The sequence below is a fragment of the Zootoca vivipara genome, chromosome 11 (assembly GCF_965207765.1).
Source record: "Zootoca vivipara chromosome 11, rZooViv2.hap1.1, whole genome shotgun sequence".
Classification (NCBI taxonomy): Eukaryota; Metazoa; Chordata; class Lepidosauria; order Squamata; family Lacertidae; genus Zootoca; species Zootoca vivipara.
Genome location: NC_142594.1, coordinates 35,282,755 through 35,308,959, shown reverse-complemented (window position 1 = coordinate 35,308,959; position 26,205 = coordinate 35,282,755). Strand labels below are relative to the sequence as shown.

The 26,205-nt window shown below is 43.2% G+C and overlaps 1 protein-coding gene across 2 annotated transcripts in view; it reads right to left on the bottom strand.

The window, feature by feature from the left end:
* The window catches only part of LOC118092113 (macrophage mannose receptor 1-like), a 59,688-nt gene that overhangs the window by 11,506 nt on the left and 21,977 nt on the right, over positions 1-26,205 (bottom strand). For both annotated transcript variants that reach the window (XM_088654099.1, XM_088654098.1), the window contains exons 13-24: positions 26,090-26,199; positions 25,269-25,344; positions 23,523-23,658; positions 19,335-19,370; positions 17,885-18,054; positions 16,144-16,244; positions 13,235-13,335; positions 10,750-10,892; positions 9,814-9,925; positions 6,906-7,048; positions 4,766-4,868; positions 3,362-3,594 (exon numbers count right to left, since the gene is read on the bottom strand). In XM_088654099.1, coding sequence (XP_088510225.1) covers positions 3,362-3,594; positions 4,766-4,868; positions 6,906-7,048; positions 9,814-9,925; positions 10,750-10,892; positions 13,235-13,335; positions 16,144-16,244; positions 17,885-18,054; positions 19,335-19,370; positions 23,523-23,658; positions 25,269-25,344; positions 26,090-26,199 — 1,464 coding nt within the window. The remainder of the gene's footprint in view (positions 1-3,361; positions 3,595-4,765; positions 4,869-6,905; positions 7,049-9,813; positions 9,926-10,749; positions 10,893-13,234; positions 13,336-16,143; positions 16,245-17,884; positions 18,055-19,334; positions 19,371-23,522; positions 23,659-25,268; positions 25,345-26,089; positions 26,200-26,205) is intronic.

Genomic DNA, 26,205 nt, shown 5'->3' with positions numbered 1-26,205 from the left:
CTTGACAGAATGAGGCCTCTTTGGGTTAGTGGAGGTAGATAATTGACTGAGAAATGGCAAGTATTCCTGTTCTGTCCCAACTGGGGATTGTGTTAATCACTGTGTTTAGACTGCTGGCAACTGATCAAGTCTTGGTATCTGGTTAGTTATGCTATATCTAGCTGTGAGCTGCCTTGAGTCCCTATCAGGGAAAAGGGTAGGATATAAATAATATAAAATTCTGAAAAGACTGCATTGGCTGCTAGTGACCTACAAGGCCCTATTATTATTAAAAATTTGTATACCGCCATATACCTGCAGGTCCCCAGGTCTTAGCACTAGCACACAAAGCCCTACATGGCTTGCAACCCTGGGCTCCTTTGGAAAGAAGAACTAGATATAAATTTATGCCGATGATAATAATGATAATTAATTATGCACGGAGGATGTGGTCAGCAGAAATCCTCTTGGTTTGTTTATCCCCCTGTCTGACAAATGAGCATTTCTACAGGGAAAACTGGAGAAGTCAGTTTCTCTAGGAAGGACATTTTAAAAAGAGAGAATAAATACATGAGTCTCAGGAATGGTTTTGTTTTTGTCACATGTGTGGCATCTGTACCCTAACATCCCGTGACCCATGAGGCATGGGAAATTGCCTGTATTCCTGCATGCCAGGCAGGAAATGACATTGCTTGTGAATGGTGTTGCTGTGTTTTGTAATTACAGTGAATGTGGATGTTTCTCCTGAATGGGCAATTACTCATGTGGTAACATGCTGGAAGCCAATTATTATGGTATGGTATGGTATGGTATGGTATGGTATGGTATGGTATGGTATGGTATGGTATGGTATGGTATTATAATTACTTTAACTTCCCAGGGAAGGTTACAACATCACCATTTATTGTATCTGAAGAAGTGTGCATGCACACGAAAGCTCATACCTATGACAAACTTAGTTGGTCTCTAAGGTGCTACGGGAAGGTATTTTATTTTATTTTTTGTTTCGACTAGGTCAGACCAACAGGGCTACCTACCTGTAACATAGTTTATTGTGTTCTGATTATTAAAAACAGTTGAAACACTATTTGCATCTTCCTTCAAAGGGAAATATGGAAATTCTTCCTGCACTGGGAGAGATGCTAGGGTTGTCATATTTCAGAATATGGGAAAATCCGGACGTATGTTATTCATATGAAATTAGGTCAAGAGCCAAAAATAAGCCACTTACTCTTGCTTTATTGTCTTCCAAAGTGGAGTTAGGGGAAATGGTCATTTTGGGAAGCAGCAAACCTTACACAGATGAACAAACCCAAATTGTTGAGCTTTTTTGGAAAACCTCCAAACGCTTTTGCCATCGCGTCGCCATACATCCGGGTTTCCCCCCTGACATTTTGCTGACCCCCCCCCCCGATGCCATTTTTACACCCGGAAACCAGGACATGTCAGGAATTTGCCTGACGGATGGCAAGCCTATGATGATAATAATAATAATAATCCCCAGCCACTCTGGGCGGCTTCCAACAGAAAAATGAAATAAAATAATCTATTAGACATTAAAAGCCTCCCTAAACAGGGCTGCCTTCAGATGTCTTCTAAAAATCTGGTAGCTGTTTTTCTCTTTGACATCTGATGGGAGGGCGTTCCACAGGGTGAAGGCCCTCTGCCTGGTTCCCTGCAACTTGGCTTCTCGCAATGAGGGAACTGCCAGAAGGCCCTCGGTGCTGGATCTCAGTGTCCGGGCAGAATGATGGGGTGGAGATGCTCCTTCAGGTATACTGGACCGAGGCCATTTAGGGCTTTAAAGGTCAGCACCAACACTTTGAACTGTGCTCAGAAACGTACTGGGAGCCAATGAGATGCAGAGAGGTGGAGGAGCTGCATTCAGCTGCTCACATACAGACAATCCTTCACATATATTGCATTGAGAGGCGGGCCCAGAGATATTCATGAGAAGAGGGGCTGAACGAGTGGTTTGGTGTGTCCCCCGGTGTACATTGTTAATTCTAGAAAAGGGCTCTGGTCACTTTTATATCTACTGCCTCTGGAAAGTGTTCTATCTAAGTTCCTAGTACAGATAAGAAATACCGTATTTTTCCACCCATAAGACGCCCCCATGTATAAGACAACCCCTATTTTTTGAGCCCAAAATTAAGAAATAAATATTTTAAATATTCCCGTGTATAAGACGACCCCCAATTTTAAACTTTGGGAAAAATATAGTCTTATACACAGAAAAACAAGGTAGATGCACCTCCCCTCTTCCATTAAAAGTGCCTGTAGTGAGGTTTAACAAGAGGAGTGAGCTGGCACTTAGCCATAGACATTTAGCCAGATGCTGGATGAAGCTCCTGGCTCCCTGCCATTGAACACACCTGCTATGGGGGTTAATGGAAGGCCCTTCAGCAAGTCACTGGGTAAAGCACTTGCCCCTGTATTAAAGATGCCTGCAAGGGGGGCGGGGAGAGGAGAGGTGTGCTTCACGCAGGCTGCAGTGTGAAGCACTTCTCCTTGTTGTTGTTGTTTAGTCGTTTAGTCACTCTTCGTGCCCCCATGGACCAGAGCACGCCAGGCATCTCTGTCTTCCACTGCCTCCCGCAGTTTGGTCAAACTCATGTTCGTAGCTTCGAGAACAATGTCCAACCATCTCATCCTCGTCATCCCCTTCTCCTAGTGCCTTCAATCTTTCTCAACATCAGGGTCTTTTCCAGGGCATCTTCTCTTCTCATGAGGTGGCCAGAGTATTGGAGCCTCAGCTTCATGATCTGTCCTTCCAGTGAGCACTCAGGGCTGATTTCCTTCAGAATGGATAGGTTTGATCTTCTTGCAGTCCATGGGACTCTCAAGAGTCTCCTCCAGCACCATAATTCAAAAGCATCAATTCTTCGGCGATCAGCCTTCTTGATGGTCCAGCTCTCACTTCCATACATCACTACTGGGAAAACCATAGCTTTAACTATACGGACCTTTGTTGGCAAGGTGATGTCTCTGCTTTTTAAGATGCTGTCTAGATTTGTTATTGCTTTTCTCCCAAGAAGCAGGCGTCTTTTAATTTCGTGACTGCTGTCACCATCTGCAGTGATCATGGAACCCACTTCTCCTACCCTGTTTTAAAAGGGAGTTGAGGTTGGGGTGAGCTGTGAAGGGCGGGGCTTGGAGCAACCAGAGGGATGAGAGGGCAGTTGGTCGGATGTGGGGAGAGAGTGGTTGCCAAAGGGGTAGGTGGGGTTGGCAAGTGCAGCGAGCAGTGAGCAGGGGCAGTCCCTAGTTTTGAATAAAGTCAGCTAATGAAAGCCCTGTGCTTTCTAACTTATGTCCTTCTGAATACAAACCCTTGGAGTGGAAAAGTAGTATCATGTTAACATACATTGCATGTTCTTACCGTGTTGCTAGTTAGACCAATCCACACGGGCTCCTCATATTTCAACACTTTTAGCCACAGGAATGACTGAATGTAGGGATTCCAAATGCTGGCAAGCTCTGCCTGTTCAGAATTGCATTTTTTCCTGGCCTCTCCCCATGTCATTTTGGTGCCAATGAAAAAGTAACTGCTATTCCCAAAATGGAAATAGCCTGAGGCTGGAATTGTTGTTTCAAAGTATGGTAAGGCGGGATCTATAGCAAAATAAATAAATAAATAAATAAATAAATAAATAAATAAATAAATAAATAAATAGCCAGAGATTGTTTTAGAATGCATACATTCCTAAAATTTGCTTTCATTTCATACTGAAATGTCTGAACATTATTATTTCCCAAGATTTAACATCTGAAAGCACTAAGAATTTGCAGAGAAACATTAAAACCGACATGTTAGTCAAACTCTATTCTTTACTGCCACAAATTCCTTTACAGCCAGAAATTCCTAAGAAGTAGCCAACAGACCAACTTGAAACACATTCATTTCTTTTCAGAGAAACACATTCATTTCTTTTCAGAGAAGCCAAGTGACTATTCTTCCATTAGTTTCCTAGCCACCATCATTCATGGATGATAATTTCTGTCCAAAAACAGACCTCGGATGGTGGCTGTACTCATAGGGGTCTATTCTTCTTATTAAAATGAAAGTGCATTGATCAGGGGGCAGGCTGTCACTTGCAACATGGCTAGATATTATGACACTAAGAAAGAACTAAATGAATCAATATGGTTAACTTAACCCAACAACATCGCTCCCCTCTCTCACACACAAATCCCACTGCAGCCAACCAAAGACAATCAACCACACCCTAGGCCACCCCAACCAGGAATGTCAGGAATGCTTTGATTGTGTTTTCTGCTTGGCAGGGGGTTGGATGGCCCTTGTGGTCTCTTCCAACTCTATGATTCTATGATTCTAACCTCTCTCACTACTAAGGAAACATAACAAGCAAATAGAAAGAGAACCTACCCAAGTGACACTGACACAAAAACCCCACATGCATGTGCTTTTGTAAACAATGAAAACCTTTAACAAAAATTGTTTTAAAAAGAAATAGAACTAAACTTTTCCCCCCCAGCAGCCTCCTCTGTCCTGTTTTGGGGGTGGTATAGAGAAAAGTCAAGTCCCCTATCAAGAAGTACACAACTGAGGTTCTTTGACACCAGGGTTCATCTCTATATATCTATAAAATATTGTTGTCATGATCACATTCTTTTCTTTATACAGCCAAGTACAAAATCTCTAATACTGGAAATCTAATTTTGTTTTTTGACAAAATGATATGGCACAGAAAACAGGCTTTGGACTCTAGAAAGCAATCTGAACTGCAAAATAGTTTTTGTTCTTTCTCTTCTAAAAATGTACCAGAGTTTCTTTGGCAGATGTAGCTTTTCCTGGCAGAACATGGTCCATCTCTCCACTTTCCTGCTGAATTTCCAGACCCCTTCATCATAAAAACACAGTCTTCCTAAGGAATTAAAAGATAAGAAAAAACAAATAAGACAAGAGCCATCAATTTGCGCAGGAGGCAATTCTTTTATCCTAGATCAGGCATAGGCAAACTCGGCCCTCCAGATGTTTTGGAACTACAACTCCCATCATCCCTAGCTAACAGGACCAGTGGACAGGGATTATGGGAAATGTAGTCCCCAAACATCTGGAGGATCAAGCTTGCCTATGCCTGTCCCAGATTACACTTAAAAGCCCTCCTTTTGTACTTCTCAAATTTGATGAAAGCAGTACCGTATCCTTTTAGAACCAAGTTTGAAGATGAATACTTGTTGCTTCTCGCCGCTGTCTTACCCAATCCAGCCAAGCAACAGCCTCCACCGTTGAATGAAATCTCTAAGGAGGTGCTGCCCCCAGTGTGTCCTGGGATTAAGGGGAATTAGTGGAGCCCGACATATAACCTGAGATTTCCACCACTCAGGGTACCTGTAAAAGCTAACAGGTCGCATAGCCTAGCACCTGACTCCACAATTACCTGTGTGATCCCAGGATCAGACGGCGCAAGGTCCACACCAAAGCCCCAACTAAAGCTGTAGTGTTTGTCTAGCAGCACAAGAGGTCCTGTCTCTCAAGAGTAGGCATCAGTAACTGATGCATGCTCTGGATCAAGGGCCCCCTGATGTTTACAGGAAGTAGATTAGGTAGCACAGCCAGCTATAAAACTGTTCACATGATGCCCAACTCTTCCTGGTACAACACTTTCCCCAACTAGCTGCTTGGCTTGAGATGCCTGTTCTTGCTAACTGGCTGCACAGCTCCCTTTGCTGTTTCTGCAGTTCTGCCCTGCTTTTCAGTTCCAGTACTGCAAGGCATAGTACACTACCACTAAGTACCCCTCCCCACAATGACACCAGCTGATAAGGTCACTTGACAATCCGCTGATTGACAGCACTTCAAAAGTCCAGCCAGATAAGAGGGCTTGGAAGGCCTACGTAGGCCATAGCTGTCAAGTTCTCCCTTTTTTAAAGGGAAATTCCCTTATTCCTCGCAAGAAAAGGGAAAACTTGACAGCTATGACTTAGGCTTGCAGAAAGACATTCCCCACAGCTATTCTAAAGAAAGGTGTGAGCATCAAACTGGAGCAATAACAGTGGGTGGTCTCCTAATAACTCATCCTATCAGTCCAAGGATTTCTGCTTGCACCATGGGATTTCCCCCTTCCCTTGGATACATCTCATGCCCAACCCAAATCTGCTTCAGAGGGGTTGGGGGAACCCCTATAATATATTTAGAGGGTGCAGAAGGTGAGGAGATGGGGTGGAAGACATTGGTCTTTGCATGCAACTGAATCCTAGTAAGCCAAAATAGGAAAAAATAATAATTGCTGGACAGAGGCAGTGACAGGAAGATGTGTAACAATGGGTGAGATACCTTTTGGAATTTTCTTAATTCCCCAGCACACAAGGGGATGTACAATTGAAGTGAATGGCACTGCTGCTGTGTGATGGGAAGGAAAGAATTCAGTCTAACTAGGAAAAAGGAGCATTGGAAGATTATCCCTAAGTCCTTAACTCATTGGCAAAATTCAGACAGAATAAAAGCAGCAGACAGAGTTGAGATTAAAATTGCAACTCTGGAGAATATAATTGGCTTTAAGTCAAAATTGTCAGAGGATCCTCAGAACATGCTGCCCACCTTGGATACTTCATATATATTTTATTAACTATATAATTTATCTACAGTATTTGTAAAATTTCTATTCCACACTTATTCAGAAGTATTTTCAGAGTGGCTCACAACAGTTTAAACTACAATAAACAGAACAATGAAGAGTAAAATGAGGATTAACAATCATAACCACCAATCCATGTGTTAAATATCAAAATATGGCCAGCTAACCTTGCAAGATTGGCATGGGGAGACTTGTACTTTAATGGAGTGCTAATGCTGAGAAGGCACTCTGAATATATATAATTTCACTCCAGGAATGGAAAATAGGGAACATTTCTTGTATCTGAAAAAAATAAAGATGAAAGCCTTTGCAGGCAGGACTTACACCATAATCTGGAAAACCACTGGCCCAGTTTGTATAGTAGACCCCACTTCCATCTGTCCATAGAAAACTGTTTTCAGTATTAATATCGTTCAGTCCAATCCATGGATCAGTTGAGGCACTTTCTAAGTGCACTATGAAAAATGCTGAATAAAAACAAGGACATATTTCATCATAAAGCATTTGGTAAATACTCTCCCTCACTTATAAGTAATCAATATAGGATACCATGAACTGATCTAGTTATATTTTATGTTCATTTTGTTTTGTTTTTTAAAATTGTGTCATGCAGAAGTTGCCACTATGGTCCACTTCAGATCTTACTTGACTGCATCTTTTTAAAAACAAAACAAAAACTTTTTAAACTTGTTTTTCTTACAGAGAAAAACTATATGTTTCATCATTCCTGACCATTCTCTTAATGCAACAAAATGTTGCAGATGCTACATTGGCTACCCCTGCTCTTAAAAGGACCACATAATCCAGCTCATTAGATTTTTGCCTGGAAAAAACACAAACAGGCCATGATTACAATAAACACCCCTCGTTTTCACTCAGCTTAGGAAGGGTCTGGATCTGAATTGGAAGGGTCTTAGGAGAAAAAGGTGAAGTCATGATTTTGCCTTTTCTAACATTTGGTACCATCACACATTTTCCTTTCAAAATGACACACGGCAGACAATTTCTTTCTGACTGATAATATGCATATACATATAAGTTAAGACCTTATATATTAACAATGTAAATGTTGTTACTTCTCAAGTATTATAGTGCTTGTTCACAAGAAGGACTCCAAGAACAATCCCAAGAATTATTGATTTGTTGCATGTTGCATCATATTGTTGAAATTAGAGACTTGGGCAGATGGCCAGAACATGATAGCTAAGGAGAAAATGCCTTATCTGTTGATGGATATGAATAAATATACTACATATTTGTTTCAACAGACCAATAGATTAGGCAAAATTTCATTGCAAAGTCTAGTGTGCTGAGGATCACTTATCCCCCTCAGCCTAACTGTGCTTTTGTATTTGCCAATGATCTGAGCAAATAAATTTGACTTACTGATGGACATATAAACTCAGATTCATTATTCATCTGTCTTAAGCCTTGCTGCTTCCCAAAAATGAGCATTTTACCTAACTCCACTATAAAGAAGGAGTAGGTGGCGTAATTTTGGCTCTTGGCCTAATTTCACATGAATAACCTAGGGCTGACATACGTCTAGATTTTCCCAGACATTACCGGGATTTCAAAGGCAGAATTGATGGGGGGAGGGGGAGGCAGAATTACCGAAAAGCAGCACTTTGTCCTGGATCTTAGGGTTTTCCAAAAAAAAAGTGCAACAACTTGGGGTGTTTGGGTTTTTCCTTTTTGAAATATAGCAACCCTAAGTAACAAGAAGGAAGAATGTGTCAGAGAAAGAGGGACAATGGGGGAGGGGGAAGAAGAAGAAGAAGAAGAAGAAGAAGAAGAAGAAGAAGAAGAAGAAGAAGAGGAGGAGGAGTAGTTTGGAGTTGATATCCCGCTTTATCAATACCCAAAGGAGTCTCAAAGCGGCTAACATTCTCCTTTCCCTTCCTCCCCCACAACAAACACTCTGTGAGGTGAGTAAGGCTGAGAGACTTCGAAGAAGTGTGACAAGCCCAAGGTCACCCAGCAGCTGCATGTGGAGGAGCAGAGACGCGAACCCGGTTCCCCAGATTACGAGTCTACCGCTCTTAACCACTACACCACACTGGGGTGCCCTGTCTATGTTTACGAAATAACTACTCTCCTGACATTTGTAATGTAGGAACCTCAACAGAATGGATTCTTCCTATGCAGCTTGGGGAATTGGAGGCCTAGCCACATGGAAGGAGCTGGTAATATGCACTGCTGCAGAACCACCCTGGTTTCCAGCTCCTCTGTGGGGCCTTGAGTTTCTGGCTCATAGATATCTTGCACTAAGGATTCCCTTGCCAAGCTGCTTCAGGTCATAGCGGATGTGCTCCTGGAGACACCTAGTTTGGTTGTCCTGGGGGATTTTGACATCCATGCCGACACAACCTTACAAGGGGCTGCTTAGGACTTCGTGGAAAGCATGGCCTCCATGGGGCTGTCCCTGAATAAGTTTGGGCCCAACTTATAGTTGTGGATATGCCTTAGACCTGGTGTTTACCTCTATGGGTGTGGGTGATCTGACTCTAAGTAAAAGTGAAATAAAATAAGTGCCATGGTCAGATGACTTCCTGGTGCAACTGGACTTCTCCGCAACCCTTCCCCTCTGCAGGGAGGTGGGGCCGATTCAGATGGTCTGCCCCTGCCACTTAGTGGATCCAAATGGTTTCCAGAGAGTGGTAGGGGATGTTTTATCCCACATTGATGGCCTTTCAGCTGATTCCCTGGTGGCCCGCTGGAATGTGGAGTTAACCAGGGCTGTTCCGTGTGCTGCTCTGGTTCGCCAGAAGCGGCTTAGTCATGCTGGCAACATGGCCTGGAAGCTGTACGCCGGTCCCTCAGCCAATAATGTGAGATGAGTGCCGCAACCTCAGAGTCAGTCACAACTGGACCTAATGGTCAGGGGTCCCTTTACCTTTTCCCTTTTTATTCCCTCACTGCGAGAAGCAAAGTTACAGGAAACCAGGCAGAGGGACTTCTCGGTAGTGGCAACCGCCCTGTGGAACACGCTCCCATCAGAAGTCAAAGGAAAAAACAACTACGAGACTTTTAGAAGACATTTGAAGGCAGCCCTGTTTAGGGAAGCTTTTAATAGTTGATGAATTATTGTAGTTTAATATTTTGCTGGAAGCTGCTCAGAGTGGCTGGGGAAACCCTGCCAGATCGGTGGGGTAGAAATAATAAATTATTATTATTATTGAGTCAGTGTTAAGTCAATGTGAGCAACGTGTTCTAAAAGAACCAACTGCACCTTGTGTAGCTTTGTTCGGTATAGTTGCCAGATTCCCTCCTAGATTTCTGCAAGCAGTTCGTGCTTCGGACCAGCTTTTGCTTTCTTCTTTCAACCCAAATAACTGGAAGCACTGCGTGGGGAGGAAAACTCCAAAATTCCATCAATTATGAAATGGTTAGTGAATTCAACCATCATGAGATGGTACTGGGTTGCAGACATGGATATTTTAACTTGGCCTTGGAGAGAAATCCCAACCCTCAGATTCACTGACTTGACAGAGATTCAGATTGTGTGGAGGATGTAGTGTAGTTAATTTCTTCATATAGAAGCCAGGGACTAATAAAAAGTTAACCAATGCCGTGGAAAATGGAGGTGGGGGGAATTTACCTAGTTCCTGCTCTGGCCCTCCACAAGCCTGCAGATGTTTGTAAATGGTAGACCATACACTACTTTACCTTAGTTCCCCAACCCAGTCACAAATGCTCTACTGAACATCTTTGGAAGTGATCAGATATGGAAATACATGTCAGTAAATGAGTGATGGATTGAAAGCAGGGTAGATCTGATTCAAATCAAATCAATTTAAATCACTAGCCAGTAAGACTTGATTTGAATCATTTTTTATTTTTACAGAAAGACTCATTCTTGCTGGTGTAATCTTAATATTTACAACTGGGAAGAAGGGCATGGAACCAGTGAACTCTTATTAGCTGACTGGCCAGCACTTCAAGGTCTCGCAGATCCCAGGACTTACAGAGTTACTATTTCCACCACCACCACCCCCCTTGGTGAAGAAGTGTGCATGCACACGAAAGCTCATACCAAAATATAAACTTAGTTGGTCTTTAAGGTGCTACTGAAGGAATTTTTTATTTTGCTTCAACTCAGACCAACACGGCTACCTACCTGTAACTGAAAATATACCAGTATATTTGCAATCACTTTCTTAGTTACCTTTTTATCAAAGAAAAGCCAGCCATCCGCACAGCCCCCAACAGGTGCAGGCATTGTGGGAGCAGCAGTTGAATGGACAGAACTGTTATGCCTTTCGCAGATGAATCTGTTCTTAGCACCACAGTTTATGTCGTGCCACAAGCCTGAATAGAGAAGTTATGTGTTGATCAGTAAGATGAAATCACTCCCAAACAAAGAATGACATTTTTTTTTAACCTGTTAGATGAAAGTGGAAGTCAAGTTTCACCTAGCGGTTGCTGGCAAAATTGCTACTCCTGCTGCAAACTAAAAACACGCACCAAAAAAACCTCTCTCCTAGTAGAGATCTCAGGGTTGCCATATGTCCTGTTTTTCCAGGACATGTACTCTTTTTCATGGGTTTGTAAAATGAGAGTCATCATAGTGATTCACAGTTAAAAGCAGAAGTTGGCAAATGTGTCCTCTTTTTTGCTCTTTAAAATATAAGACTCCAAGAGACTGGAAAAAGCACAATGATAGCACAACCAGAAGAAGAAACACTCTGCCAAACAATAAACGACAAGTAAAAACTAGAAAAGAGGTCAGGCATACTAGAAAAAAAAATCCCCCACAAGCTGAGGCAGCCCAAGACCTACTGTGTGGGACCTGCAAACACTGATATCAAGGGAATGCTAGTCTCTTTCAGAAAGATAAACAGGAGGAGAGGAGGGAGGAATTGAGTTCCTGCTGGCAGTGGAAAGGTGGCAAACCTTAGGGAGAAAGGGAGAAATAATTCAGACTGTTACACTGTCCTTGTGGAACACATGGCTGTTTTTGAGCTCTAAGATCCATTGAGCAAAGGAGAATGCCACTAGGAAGAGAACTCTTGAGAGTAGATGAAAAGAAGCACACTTCCACGAGGGAAATCTATTTCTGTGTGGAGGTGACTTCAGGATGGCCCCACTATGAAACTGTCTGGGGAAAGGATGAGATCCCACTGGCTTGTTCAGATCCTTAGAAACAATGCCAGCATAGATGCCTGGTGGTTAAGCATGTTAGGCCACAGCCTCAAGATAAGACCTTCTTGCAAGAAGGGCAGCAGGGATGAAATACCAGCCTTTTAAGGGACAGTATGGTGTTTCCAACCCCAGTCAGAAAAGACTTTCCATCTCCTCAGAACACTTTGGTTGTAGAAGGTAACCTAGAAGCAAACATAATCTCAACTGCTGATGAGGCCGTCCCAGTTTGAGAAGTTGCTCTTGTTTCCTTGCCAAAAAAATCTTAATTTCACATGGGATCTGAACTGGTGGTGACTGATAAGAAAGAAACTTTGGGTCATAATGGATTGCTTGAAGAAGATGTCAGCCAAGTGTGCAGCAGCTGTGTGAAAAGCAAGCTCCCTGCTAGGGATCATTAGGGAAGGAATTGAAAATAACACTGCAATCATAACGCCATTCTATGTACAACTTTGTGGAGCAACTGCATTTAGAATACACTGTGTATTGCTCTCGTCACTTTACTTCAAAAAAGGATATTGTAGAGTTGGAAAAGGTTCAGAAAAGGCCAACCAAAATAATAAAGGGGATGAAGCAACTCTACTAAGAGGAAAGATTACAATATTTGGTGGGAGGTGTTAGTTCAGAGTAAAAGCAAGTAAGAGGTGAGACAATACAAATGCATAATATTATGCATGGCAGGAAGAAGGTGGACAGAGAACACCCCCCCCAATAGTACTAGAGCTCATGGACACACAATGAAACTAAAAGCTAGAATATTCAGGAGAGACAAAACAATGTAGTTCTTCACACAGTGCATAGAATTTGCTCCAGTATGAGGCAGTGATGACTACAAACTTAACAAATGAGCGCTAACAGGATGCTAGACTAGATGGGTCACTTGTCTAATGCAGCAGACAGGAAGAAGAAGAAGGAGGAGGAGGAGGAGGAGGAGGAGGTGGAGGAGGAGGAGGAGGAGGAGGGAGTTTGGACTTGATATCCTGCCTTTTACTCCCCTTAAGGAGTCTCAAAGCGGCTAACACTCTCCTTTCCCCTCCTCCCCCACAACAAACACTCTGTGAGGTTAGTGGGGCTGAGAGACTTCAGAGAAGTGTGACTAGCCCAAGGTCACCCAGCAGCTGCATGTGGAGGAGCGGGGAAGCAAACCCGGTTCCCAAGATTATGAGTCCACTGCTCTTAACCACTACATCACGCTGGCAAGTGATATGTTCTTCTGTGTGTGAGCCGAAGCAAGCAAATGCATTAATGAAAGTAGTCACCCACATATGTATTAGTGCCCTAATGTGGACACACCCAAAATGTCCTCTGAAACATTTCCATATTCTGAGATATTCAAAGGAAATGCCAAATAATATTATTCCACCCACCTGTATCTTCAATGGGCCAGAATAGTTATTGTGATGTGGCATGGGTTCCGCTTGTGGTAGTTTCTTTTAATTAATCAGTTGCCCTGCTATTGATTGTATATGCCCCCCCCCTTTAAAAAAAATGAAATCTTTTATTCTACTTGCCTGTTTCACGATAGATGCTGACACAGGTTTCGTCATCATTTGAAAAGCTGGGTTGATTGGGTGCCCAGATTGCAAATGTCACTGGAGTTCCATCTAACCAACTAGAGAAAACAATATTAAATTATTGAACAGAACAGCATAATTTCTCTTTCATTTACACTGCATACTTTTACAATGGTTTTCAGTTTTTTGTGGGTGTTTGTTTGTTTGTTTGTTTGTTTTAGCCAATGGAACACCAGGTTAAGAAAAGATTTAGATGTCGAATTGAGTTTTGTATCTAGCAGCATTGCCAGAATTTTTTTATTGGCAAGATTCAAAATATGGTTAACAAAAAACCCCTAATCGTTATCTTTAAAGATTGAGTTGCTATTATAGGGGAGCAGATTGCCAGTTATTTTGTAAAATATTATATTTTAATCACCATGCGGTGAGAAACATTGGTGGTCCAAGGTCACATACTGAGCTTCATGGCTGAGTGAGAATTCAAGCTCTGGCCTCAAACTCATAGTTCAACAGTCTAGCCATTACACCACACTGGCTACAGGGAGAAAGGAAGGCTGTGCCCCCAAAAACCTTGGAGCAGAGCACAGTAAGTTTGTAATGAGGGAAGCAGCACTCTCAGACCTAATACAGTGGTACCCCGAGTTACAAACGCCTCAGGTTACAAACGCTTCAGATTACAAACTCCGCTAACCTGGAAGAGTTACCTCGAGTTGAGAACTTTGCCCCAGGATGAGAACAGAAATCGTGTGCCAGTGGAACAGCAGCAGCAAGAGGCCCCATTAGCGAAAACACGACTCTAGTTAATAACAGTTTCAGGTTAAGAACGGACCTCTGGAACGAATTAAGTTCGAAACTAGAGGTACCACTGTAAAGCTGTGAGAGACGTGGCAGTTGTGGCAGCCTAGTAAATTTTAAGACTGCATTTGTACATTGCAATTTGCCCCGAGACCTTCTGGTGAAGGGCAGGTAAGAAAAGTATATTGATTGTTGTTGTTGTCGTTGTGCGCACAGGCGGAGACCCCCCGACCCTGGGCAACACCTGTGCGGAATAATGACTCAAGACAACATGGCCACAACTTTATTAAAACTTCAGATGTAGGGAGACCTTGGCTTAGGCGTTGGGCGTTTATCACTCCCAGGTATGTTCCTTCCACTATTGTGTGGGCTGGGCGATCCCTCCCCTTACCTGGCCAACTCTCTACTGGCAATGCCTCCCCATCTGGGATTTGGTAACTGGCAGAGGTAGGCGGCTACCTCAAGGTGTCCTGCCTGGGGGGGGGGGCAAATCTAGGCTCTACTGCTGGGAGCCGCATGGGATGGGGGGGGGCTGCGCACGACTGTGCAAAAGGTGCCCCCCATTTGATGTGGGGAGTGGTTGTTGTTGTTGTTGTTGTTGTTGTTAATCGGCAAGTCAGAGCAGTGATGAAACGTGCTACTGAGCTCTTTGAGCCAAGGCCCCACCCACCAGGTAAACTCTAAAGCAAGAGGTAGCCTGGGGCTCTAAGGACACACTGCAGCTGTACTTTAACTGAACTAAAATGGTGAAAATGGCTAAACTGCAGTATCCCAAGCATTTCTGGGCTCACTGTAGCAGACAGGGGCGCTGATTTAGGCCCCAAATTATGGGCGCCAAGCGGCGTGGGACGTAATGTGACATGTTGTGCTGTGCCATCCTGAAGTCACATTGTGCATGCCGCAACGGCTCCTAGGGACTCTGGAAGTTGTGTCCGAGGCCCAACAAGACCTCAGACACCAACCCCCAAGGCTCTGTGAGGCATCAGCCATGATTTCTGGTGCTTTTTTTGCCAAGCACCCACAACAATTGTTCTCTGGTAGCTCAGGTACCAAAGGCCCCTTATAGTTGGCACCAGTGGTGGCAGAGCAGAATTGAAGGTGGGGTGGGATTTGTCATAGCTGCCAAGTATCCCGTATCCGCCGGGAAAACCCCTTTTTTCTCACCGTTTCCCGGCGGTCTCCCGTTTGGCAGAAATTCCCGGCATTGTCCCTTAAATTCGCTTCTTCCCGGCGGCCATTTTTCTGGTGCCGCTTTGCCCTTCTATGGGCACCAGAAAATGGCGGCGCCGGCGCCGGAAGTCGCTTCCGCGCATGACCGGAAGTTGCGTGACGTGACTTCCGTTGGCGCTTCGCCCTTCTATGGGCATCAGAAAATGGCGCCGCCGCGACGGAAGTCGCTTTTACGTGTTTCCGGTCATGCGCGGAAGCGACTTCCGGCGCTGGCGCCGCCATTTTCTGGTGCCCATAGAAGGGCGAAGCGCCACCGGAAGTTGCGTCACGCAACTTCCGGTCATGCGCGCGCTGCCGATCCCGGATCTTTACGATCCGGACTTGGCAGCTATGGGATTTGTGCACTCCCCCATCATTTTCAATCCCCCTTGCCATTAAATTATTTCCACATGCTGATAAACATAGTTCCGTAGTTCCATAGTTCCATAGTTTCCATAGTTCCGTAGTTCCATAGTTCTCCGTAGTTCAGGGGCATGGTTGGGGACTAAGAAGATTTTGGATCTTTTGGATCAAAGACTTCTCCTGGTCAGCCACTGGCATGCTCACTTTCCAGTCATTGGAGATTGATTTCAGCAAGGCAATGGCCATGGAAGTTCCTTAGGTGGCATGGAGAATGTAACTGACATCCAGCTGTCTCCGCCAAGCTCAGACCTCCCTCTCCACTCCCAGGAAAGGAAATCTGATGTTCTCATAGGAAACCATCAAAAGAACCACGGGATTGCAGAGTTAATCAGAAGACTAACTGATGAATGGTGGGCAGGTGTAACATCCTTATATACAGAACACTTAAATTTTAATGCTAACCTAGTTATGATCTAGAACAAAGTTAGTATTTACAATTGTTAAAAATCTGATTTCCTCTTCTTCTTTTGTTCACTTACCTGAACTTTCTATCGCGTCCCAGAATTAAACCAATATAATAATAATCATTATAATAATAATTATAATTATAAAAATTAAAATCACTTCCATAATACTTGATCTAAAACATACAAAGGAAAAAAAAGAGTAAATGCAACGTAAATGCAACGATAAAATAATCAGGTATTCTCCAGAGCAATATAATTCAGTTATTCCTTGGAAAGTTTGTAATGATGAACATAATGTGCTTGTGCTGTTTAAAAACACAATTAAAGCTTTACAATTAAAACAAATTAAAATAGGTCAATTAAAATGAGGTTAAGCAAGAAAGAAAGTTTTTTATTATGTTATACTTTAACTGCCCATTGTTTCCCAGGCCAGTTGTCCATTTAGAAGAGCATTCTGCCCTTCTGAAACATTATTTTATCTATTACCAGCACCATCAAGTTCCTTAGAAAATTATTCCTGGGCGGGATGTTTAACTTTGGTGCCATTAAAATTGCATGCTTCGCCACAAAAATTACACATTGAAGAAAATATTCATAGATTTTAAAAGAATACAAATGTGCTGGAAAGTAGTACAATATAGCCACAGAATATGCCCGTTCCAACAGGAATGGGCAATAGAACATCTGCTGAGATCCAACAAGAGGATGATAATCACAAACTGTTTGGTGGACACTGTACCTCACTACATCTTAACTTCCTTGTTAACAGATAGCAATAAGTGTCAGCACTAGCAATGCCTTGAGAGTCTAATGCACACACGTCTTGCTATTTGCATGCTTGCTATCCAAAAATTCACTTATCTGCACTTAAATAATTATGCCCAGACCTTGCTATACTCGGGGGCAGAAATCAGAGAGGGGGGGGGAAGCGAGATCATACAATTCAGAGAGCAGGAGAGGTTGGACAAATAAGTTTTTTTTACTTTGTCTCTCTTTTGGTGATTGGAGAAGGGGTGGGGAAGAGATAAAACAAATCCTACATTTGCAATGTTCCCATAGGAATGAATGGAATTCATGGACTCATTGTGCAAACTCTCGCCTACCGAAGGATTTCCAGGGAACACATTGTGTTCAGTAAGTAGCAACTGCATCTGTTGCACCACACAATCTCACCAGCCCATTCAGGAATAAGATTCATATATCCATGCCTGCGTAGAACCCTGATTCCGTGGAAACTGTTTTCAGTACAATGCTCTGGGTATGTGATGATTATTGGGGGTGGTTATACAGTACATGTATTTGCAAGCCTCATTTCCTTGGCTTATGCTATGATAGAAGTATATGACCACAAAGGTTGCTATATTTTACACACTTACTTGGAATTGAGACCCATTAAAGATAAAGACAATGAGACTGACTTTTCAGTAGGCATGCATAGAATTGCACTGCTAATCTCTGCAAGCTTTTGGTGCCACCGTCCAGAATAAAATGATTAGCAGACAAAAAAATGGGGGGGGCCCTCTGGTGCGGGGGAGGGGGGAGGGAATAAACTCAACTATGAAATGGACCACCTTTGACTGTCAGCCTTCACTGGACTTCCTTGTGGCAGGAGGGGGCCTGTGGATGGCGGATGGGAAAAAGGCGGATATTATGTATGTATGTTTTGTTTTTAATGTGTAAAATTAATAATAATAATCTTTAAAAAAAATTAAAAAGCAGATAAAAAAATACCCATGATCAAATAATTTATGTGCTCTTTTTTTAAAACCAAGCTACACTTGATTGGAAAGCATATGTTCCATATTTTTCTTACATATCTCCACAGAAAGCGCCATTCACTTTTGCTTTCAATGACAGTAAGATCTCCTCCATGTTTCTTGCAGAATTCACGAGCTCTTTCGGCAGGTGTATATTCATTACTGAAATAGTACTCAGTGCCCTTGTACTCAATCCAGCCATTTTCAATTATTCTGAACGAATATTCTACAAAAAGAAGCAATTTTATTATTTTAATAAAGGTAAAGGTAAAGAGACCCCTGACCATTAGGTCCAGTCGTGACCGACTCTGGGGTTGCGCGCTCATCTCGCATTATTGGCCGAGGGAGCCGGCGTATAGCTTCCAGGTCATGTGGCCAGCATGATAATGAGTATTAAATTTAATATTAAATATTGAAGAATTTCTTAGCCATCCTTTATGGTATACAAAAGTGTGAATAACATTAATTCACACAAGCAGCGGTGTGGCTAAGCAACTTCAATGATCTCGCCCACTTTAGACTGTCAGATATATGATTTCAATTTTGAAGCACACAATGAACAACTTCTCCCTCTCCATTCCCCTGCCACAGCATGGTACATTTAAAGCTGCTACTTTCCTGATTACATTAAACTAAAAAAGAGAAAGAAAACAGTTTGATTACCCTGATAATTTATTTTCAAATTTAAATTTAAAATGAGCACCTAGGACTGTGGAAATATACAGTGGTCCCTTGACTTACAAATTACTCGACATCCGATGTTTTCGACTTACGAACGGGACAAATAGCCATCACACTTACGAATTTTTCTACATCCGAACGGAAACCGTTGGCGGTTTTAAATGCGGTTTTCCTCAACTTACGAATGTTTCCAAATATTTTTTTTCCTATGGGAAATCGCTTTTCGACTTACGAACTTTTCGACCTACAAATGTGCATTCGGAACGGATTAAGTTTGTAAGTCGAGGGAACACTGTATCTCCCATGCAAAAACAACAACTGGTTGGTTCAGTAATGACGATCATGGCATTATTTGCGGGGGGGGGGGAGTGCTGAAAGGCAAGTTTGCAAAACTGAAGAAAAGACACTGCATATGTTTTTAAAGGTATTATCTTATGACTTCACATTTTCTAGCAGGGCCTGGGATCTCTTGATACAAAGCAGTTGTACCACCGAGCTATACGTAGTACTTCCCCAATTGTATGTAATCCATTTCGGAGGAATGTGCAAGGCCAGGCCAGAAAGCAGCTACCATTGGCTCCTGGCAGGACCCTCAGTGGCCAAAGACAGCCTCTGGGGTAGCCCCTTCCCCGTTTTCCTTGAGGTTACTTAAGACCTGCTTATGCTGAGGGAAGGCAGAAACTGGGGTGCCCAAGCCAAGAAGCACACACATCTTTGGCTCCTGACAGAACCATCAGTAGCCTGAAATAGCTCCACCTCCACAATTATAGTGCTGCTTAAGAGAGATACATGTGACCTAAGCAAAGGTGGAATCACTCGACATACCAATATCACTGCGTGGTTCCGGTTTTAACTGTGCACCTGAAAACCAAACACATATTGCTTATAATGGAGCACAGTGTGATTTATATGGTATTGCATTGTTTCATATTGCAAACAGAAGTACATAAAAATAAAAATGTTTACGAAAACCAGACCAAAGCAGGCAAGTGTATAAGGTTAAAGCTATTCAATGTCACATCAAAATAAAATTAATCACTGTTACATGACATTGCATACCAAATCGAAGGGCAGTACAGAAAATAAATAAATACTTTCCAAATATTTCTCAAAAGTGTTAAGTATATATGATATCACTAGCTGTACCCGGCCACGCGTTGCTGTGGCTAAGTGCGTTAAATTGAGAAGGAAAGAGAAAGTTGACGTTTCCAAGTTGTAGAATATCATAATAGTTGCGGGTAGACAATATTTTTTGTTGTTCCATTGTTTGTGAAGGGCGGTTTTGGGGCCCAGCCTGTGTCTTGAGGGGGCGTCGTCATTGGTGGCGGGGTCTGGCCTGCCTCTGGTGTCATTGGTGGAGCTAGCTTTGGGGTCCAGCCTGGCTCTCGAGGTGCCATTGGGGGCATCGGGGCCTGGCCTGCCTCTTGCGCTGCCGCCGCCGCCGCCACCACCATCGGCAGAGGGCCTGGCCTGGTCCTGGAGGTGGTGCTGGCGCCCGCGGCGGGGCCCGGCCTACCTCTCGTGCCTTCGGTGGAATCGGTGGAGGTGGCTTTGGGACCTGGCCTGGCTCTCGAGGCGGTGGAGGCGGCGCGGGGCCCAGCCTGGCGCTTGGGGTGGTAGTGGCTTTGGTGGTGGTGGCTGAGGGGCCGGCCTGGTGAGGTAGGGGGAGGGGGAGTAGGGGGTGGGTGGTGCTGAGAGAGGAGGAGGAGGGGGTGGGGTGGGGTGGGGTGGTACTGTAGAAATGCTATCTGTTCCTTTTCGGAGATAAGTTGTTTTATGTGTGTGTGTGTGTGTGTGTGTGTGTGTGTATATATATATATATATATATATATATATATGTGTGTGTGTGTGTGTGTGTGTGTGTGTGTGTGTGTGTGTGTGTGTGCCCAATGCTATTTTTCTATAAAAGGAGGTGCTAGAACTCACCATGAAAATCTCCCTTCTCTTATATAAAGACAATGGCACCCACCTGAGAGGTGCTGAAACTGAGTTCTAGTGAGTCCTGGCTGGAAAAAACCCCTGCATGCAGAGGTGTAGCAAGGTCAGGTGGTCTCCGGTGCAGGTTTTTTTTGTCACCCACTCCCCCACGTTGGGAGATGAGTAGGGGGAAGGGGGGAGCTGCAGTGCTTTGCTGGCGGCTCTGACGAGCTGCCGGGGTGGCCGCTCACTGTAGGTTTGGGAGTTGTGGGCAGGGGGGCGCACACCGAATGTCACCCCCCTTCAAGGATGACACCTGTCCTGTCCCCTGCCTGCCTGCCTACTCCAGCCAGGAGCATGGGCGGCAGGGGAACAGCGCAACCCCCTGCTTTGCCGTTGCTTTGCCGTCGCTTTGCTGCTCACTGTAGGCTTGGGAGTCAGGGCGAGGGGGGGCGCCGAATGTCACCCCTCTTCAGGATGACACCCAGGGCGGCCCGCACCCCCACACCCCTGCATGTACTTACCTGAAGAGTAGATTTACTTGTCCAGTATAGCATCACTGGGTTGGGCTTACTTGTACCTCTAGTGGACAAAGGCAGGAGTAGCCTTTTACAGGAAATAGGCCTGTTTATTTTGCTCCTGCCTCTTCAGTTTTACGTACAGTGGTACCTCGACTTACGAACGACTTGACAACCGAATTTTTCGACTTATGAATGGGGGGTAATGGCCGCGCGCTTACGAATGTCTCGACATCCGAGGAAAAACTGTGGCGGTTTTAGATAGGGATTTTTCGACTTATGAATTTTTAGATAGGGTTGCTTCGACTTACGAATTTTTCCGTTTCCAATGCATTCCTATGGGAATTCGTGTTTTCAATGGCGTTTTTTGACTTACAATTTTTTTCGATTTACGAAGGTGCCTTCAGAACGGATTAAATTCGTAAGTCGAGGCACCACTGTATTCTCCAAGCATGAACAGTCCAGAACTGGAGGCCAGAACAGTATTAACCTATTTCCTATGAGAAACCATTAAATGAAAGCCAACAGAGTTGCAAACAGAGGTGGGAAAAGGTGTTGTAGGTCATAGAAGGGTGTGGCCCCAGTGATCCATTACACTGGATAAGCAAATCTACCATTCAGGTAGGTACAATGCTATTATTTTACTTGCAGGTGTAGCATCCCTGGGTTGGGCCTACTATTCTATGATTCTGTGAACTAGGGTGGCTCCCAACTGCAACAAGTGATTCCTGTGGAGCAGCCTGCTGTAAGACCTTCTGGCTAAATGCTGCTCCAGAGGATGCAAAGGCTCCATCTTATAGTGCCTGGGGAAAGTGCTCGTGGATGTCCAGGTGGCTGATATTTCTAACAAGGATGCATTCACAGAAAAAGCAGCTGAACAGTAGAAAGAGTTAAATCACAGAAGAAGATTGCTAAACCAAGATGAAGGAATAAGAGGATTCAAAAGAGAATTTGACTGCTTCATTGAGGCAGGAGCAAAAAACCTATTTCCCATAGAAGCTACTTCTGCCTTTCCCCGCTAGAGGTGCAAGTAAGGTCAACCCACGGATGCTACAATGGCAAGTGAAATCATCTGTGGTACAGGGTGAACAGACTTAAACCATGGAACAACGAATTCAATCTGATCATCCTCCAACAATCCCTCATGAGAAAGGCACACAGGAAGTCCTTCATTTCCTGCCCCTTCGAGTTTATCAAGTATTTCAGCTTTCTCATTCTGCTAAAACTTTTATCTTCCTTTCATGAGCAGTGCCTGTTGTTGCTGCTGAAGTTCTTGTATCTGTGAGAGTGTCCAGTCTAATGTTATATTCCTTAAGCTTGAGTCTCCATAGGAACTATTAGATCTTTCCACCTTTCTTATTTGTAGTTTCAGTTGCTGTACTACAAATGTATCTCACATGTTGCTTTCTCCTTTCCTAGGAGTGTTTGGCACATCTTGTGTTGAAGGTGGTATGTTAGATGCAGCCTGTTTTTCTTGACAGCCTGAAGGGGAAACACAGTCTTTGGGTTGAAAAAAGGGTGGTCAGATCTCTCATTTTTACCTGCATATGTATTCTTTCTTTCCTAGCTCATGGAGGCAGGATTAGTGCTTGTTGTTGTTGTTTAGTCGTTTAGTCGTGTCCAACTCTTCGTGACCCCATGGACCAGAGCACGCCAGGCATCTCTGTCTTCCACTGCCTCCCGCAGTTTGGTCAGACTCATGTTAGTGGCTTAGAGAACACTGTCCAACCATCTCATCCTCTGTCGTCCCCTTCTCCTTGTGCCCTCCATCTTTCCCAACATCAGGGTCTTTTCCAGGGAGTCTTCTCTTCTCATGAGGTGGTCAAAGTATTGGAGCCTCAGCTTCAGGATCTGTCCTTCCAGCGAGCACTCAGGGCTGATTTCCTTCAGAATGGATAGGTTTGATCGTCTTGCAGTCCATGGGACTCTCAAGAGTCTCCTCCAGCACCATAATTTGAAAGCATCAATTATTCAGCGATCAGCCTTCTTTATGGTCCAGCTCTCACTTCCATACATCACTACTGGGAAAATCATAGCTTTAACTATACGGACCTTTGTTGGCAAGGTGATGTCTCTGCTTTTAGTGCTGCAGAACCTCAAAAGTAGGAGGAGATTCAGGTGCCTTTACAGAACTCTCTCTTTAGTTGGCCATTTCCTCAGGTGCTATGACCAAACCCCAATATTTTTACATTTCTGAGGAACAAATAATAACATAATGCGAAGAAACCTTCAGTGGCTACCTGTATTAAGTCCAATGGCCCATCTAGTACAGCTTCCTGTTCTCACAGTGGCCACCTGGACGCCTGTAGGAAACCAGCAGGCTGAATCAGAGCACAAGAATGCTCTCTCCCTCTGTAGCAATTGGTATTCAGAAATATTGCTGCCATCACTACCTCTTGTTCCATGATTTAACTATGCATTGTGTCAATAAGTACTTCTGAATTCACAATGGCCTCCATGCACTAGATTCCTGCTTCTCACTGAAATGGAACATATTATACCTCAGTGTGTACCATAATAAAAAGGCCCTTTCACCTTGCTTAATGAACTAGCTGTAAAATTTTGAAAGTAATCTTACCTCTCTTTATTTGGCAAATCCAGCACAACAAATTTTCACACGGGGCAAGTTCCAACTGCCTATAATCTGCAAATGCTGCTATACATCCTTCGTCTCTGACATGACGTGAAAAATGCATATTCGGTGTAAAGTCTACCTGCAGTAGGAATAAATATTTATTACTCTTTTTCTTTATAACAGAAATCTACAGAAAAGGATACAGACTTACAGTAGCATTCTTTATACACCTGTGGACATGTATTATGTATGTAGAGAAAGATGAGCTGTCATTTCCCTATTAATACAATCTGGGTGCGATAGGCTATTGTAAAGAAACAGTTCCTGCCATTGCAAGTTTTCCCAACGACTGAACATGTTTTGCCTCCGCCTACCAGAAGCAGCTTAGTCATGCTGGCCACATGACCCTGTTCGCCAGAAGCAGCTTAGTCATGCTGGCCACATGACCCAGAAGCTGTACACCAGCTCCCTCAGCCAGTTAAGCGAGATGAGCACCGCAACCCCAGAGTTGGTCACGACTGGACCTAACGGAAAGGGGTCCCTATACCTTTACCTTTACCAATTCACCATATTCCCACTGTGGGCCAGAGCAGGGCAGACATATCAGCTGATTCGCCCACAGTAATCCTACTGAAACCATCATTCATTCATTTATTAATTTAATTTAATCCTTTTACATCATTTTGTATGTTTTGTGGTATTTTATGTATTGTGATTTGTTGCTGTTTTTATCAATTAATTTATTATTATTATTATTATTATTTGTGTGTGTGTGTGTGTGTGTGTGTGTGTGTGTGTGTGTGTGTTGTAAGCCGTCAAGGGTGGCTGGGGCAACCCAGCCAGATGGGCAGGGTATAAATATAATAATAATAATAAAATTTATAACATTTTTGCACTGCCCTTCATCTGAGGATCATAGGGTGGTTTACAATATAAAAAACACAAAAATACACAACATAGTAACAAACAAAATTCATAACCAGTTTTAAAAGCCATAGATTGTTTAATTATCCAAAGGCATGGGAGAAGAGAGATATTTTTGCCTGGCACTTACAGATATGTAACGAAGGTGCCCAACAAACCTCGCTGGGGAGAGCCTTCCACAAGCAGGGTGCCACTGCAGAAAAGGCCCTTTGTCATGTTGCCACCCTCCAAACCTCTCGTGGAGGAGGAGCATGAAGAAGAGCCTTGGATGATGAAATGCCAAAGGTAATAGAAATGCATGCATTTTATGAGATGATAAAAAGCAAATGGAATCTTTTCTGGAAGTCTTGTCGCTCAACATTCTTTAAAAAAATATTTTAACTGTAATGGCCACCACAATCTTTGTTTTCCCATTTGCACTAGACCATAGTTCATTTTGCATTACATGTAGGTGTTTATGCTCCTATTGGTGCATTGTTTAATGCTCTGTTTGTTAGATGATGATGATGATGATGATGATGATGATAATAATAATAATAATACATAAGAACACTATTTTAAAAAGAAAAACAAATCTAATCCAACTGGATAAGCAGCAAGTTCATCAACTCTGGAGGAACTGCCATAGGTGCTTGGTCTAAAAATTAGATTGCATACAAATAATATGCTTAAAGGCTCAGATGCTGGAAATTTAAGTGACTAAACATTTAAAACAATGGTATGGGATCAGCCAAAAAGCAAAAGAGCTTCAACTTTCATATTCAAAATGGTTTTGTAAATATGATATTACCGGTAATTTTCCTGTCAATACATCAGCATACTTACAGGAAATCCATCACTCCAAGTAAATCCTTTATCAGGCTCCAACTTAATTAAACCAACCCAACAATGCTCCCTAAACCTAAAATATATAAAAGATAATTTTAGAGTGCAGAAAACTGTAAACATAGGGTGTGTTTAAAAACAGCCAGAATTTTAAAACTTGCAACAGAACGACTAACTTAATATTCTCTAGAACAACATTGTGCACCTATCATCAATTCAATCATTCAATTCTTGTTGCAATTTCTGGAACAGGTGTGTCATTTGGATCCGGAACTCTGCATGTGTTTAGATAACATGTGGTCATTTCTCAGGCATACCTGCATTTTATTCTAAATCTTTCCAGGTGACTACATTATAAACCTTGACCCCTACCTCCTTTTTGGTTGGTTGATGGGCACATTTGAACCTTAAAAAACACCACCCTATTATCGGCACCAGACCAAAATGCCTGACATTGGGGCATGGATAGTCACAATGGACAAACAAGTTCCCAAAGACACTGAGTTAAAAAGCAGAAGTTGTGTCTGAGCCCAATTTCAGTCTACATAGTGCACATATTTCACAGAAGTCAAACTGGTGATTCTCAGAGATGTGTGGCATGAGGTAGGTTCTTCCCCCTCTTTTTGATAAAGGGCCGTCTGTTTTTTTCAGAATAGTTAGTGTGTGTAAGAGAGAGTGGAAGGACATTTTAGTGTGTGAATTTCAAATGAGACGGGTGTTTGGGAGAAATGCAAGCCAAATACAATGTCTTCCCCATCCGTAACCAGAACAGTTTTTGATCCTGAGACAATGTGAAGAAATAAACATTTCATGAAACTCACTGTCGGTACAACTGCAACTTTTCTTCGCTGTTAGCAGAAGCTAGGTCTCCTCCAATTGCTCTACAAAAATCTTGTGCTTCAAACCAAGTTAGCAAGTTCCTTGTATAGGCCTAAAT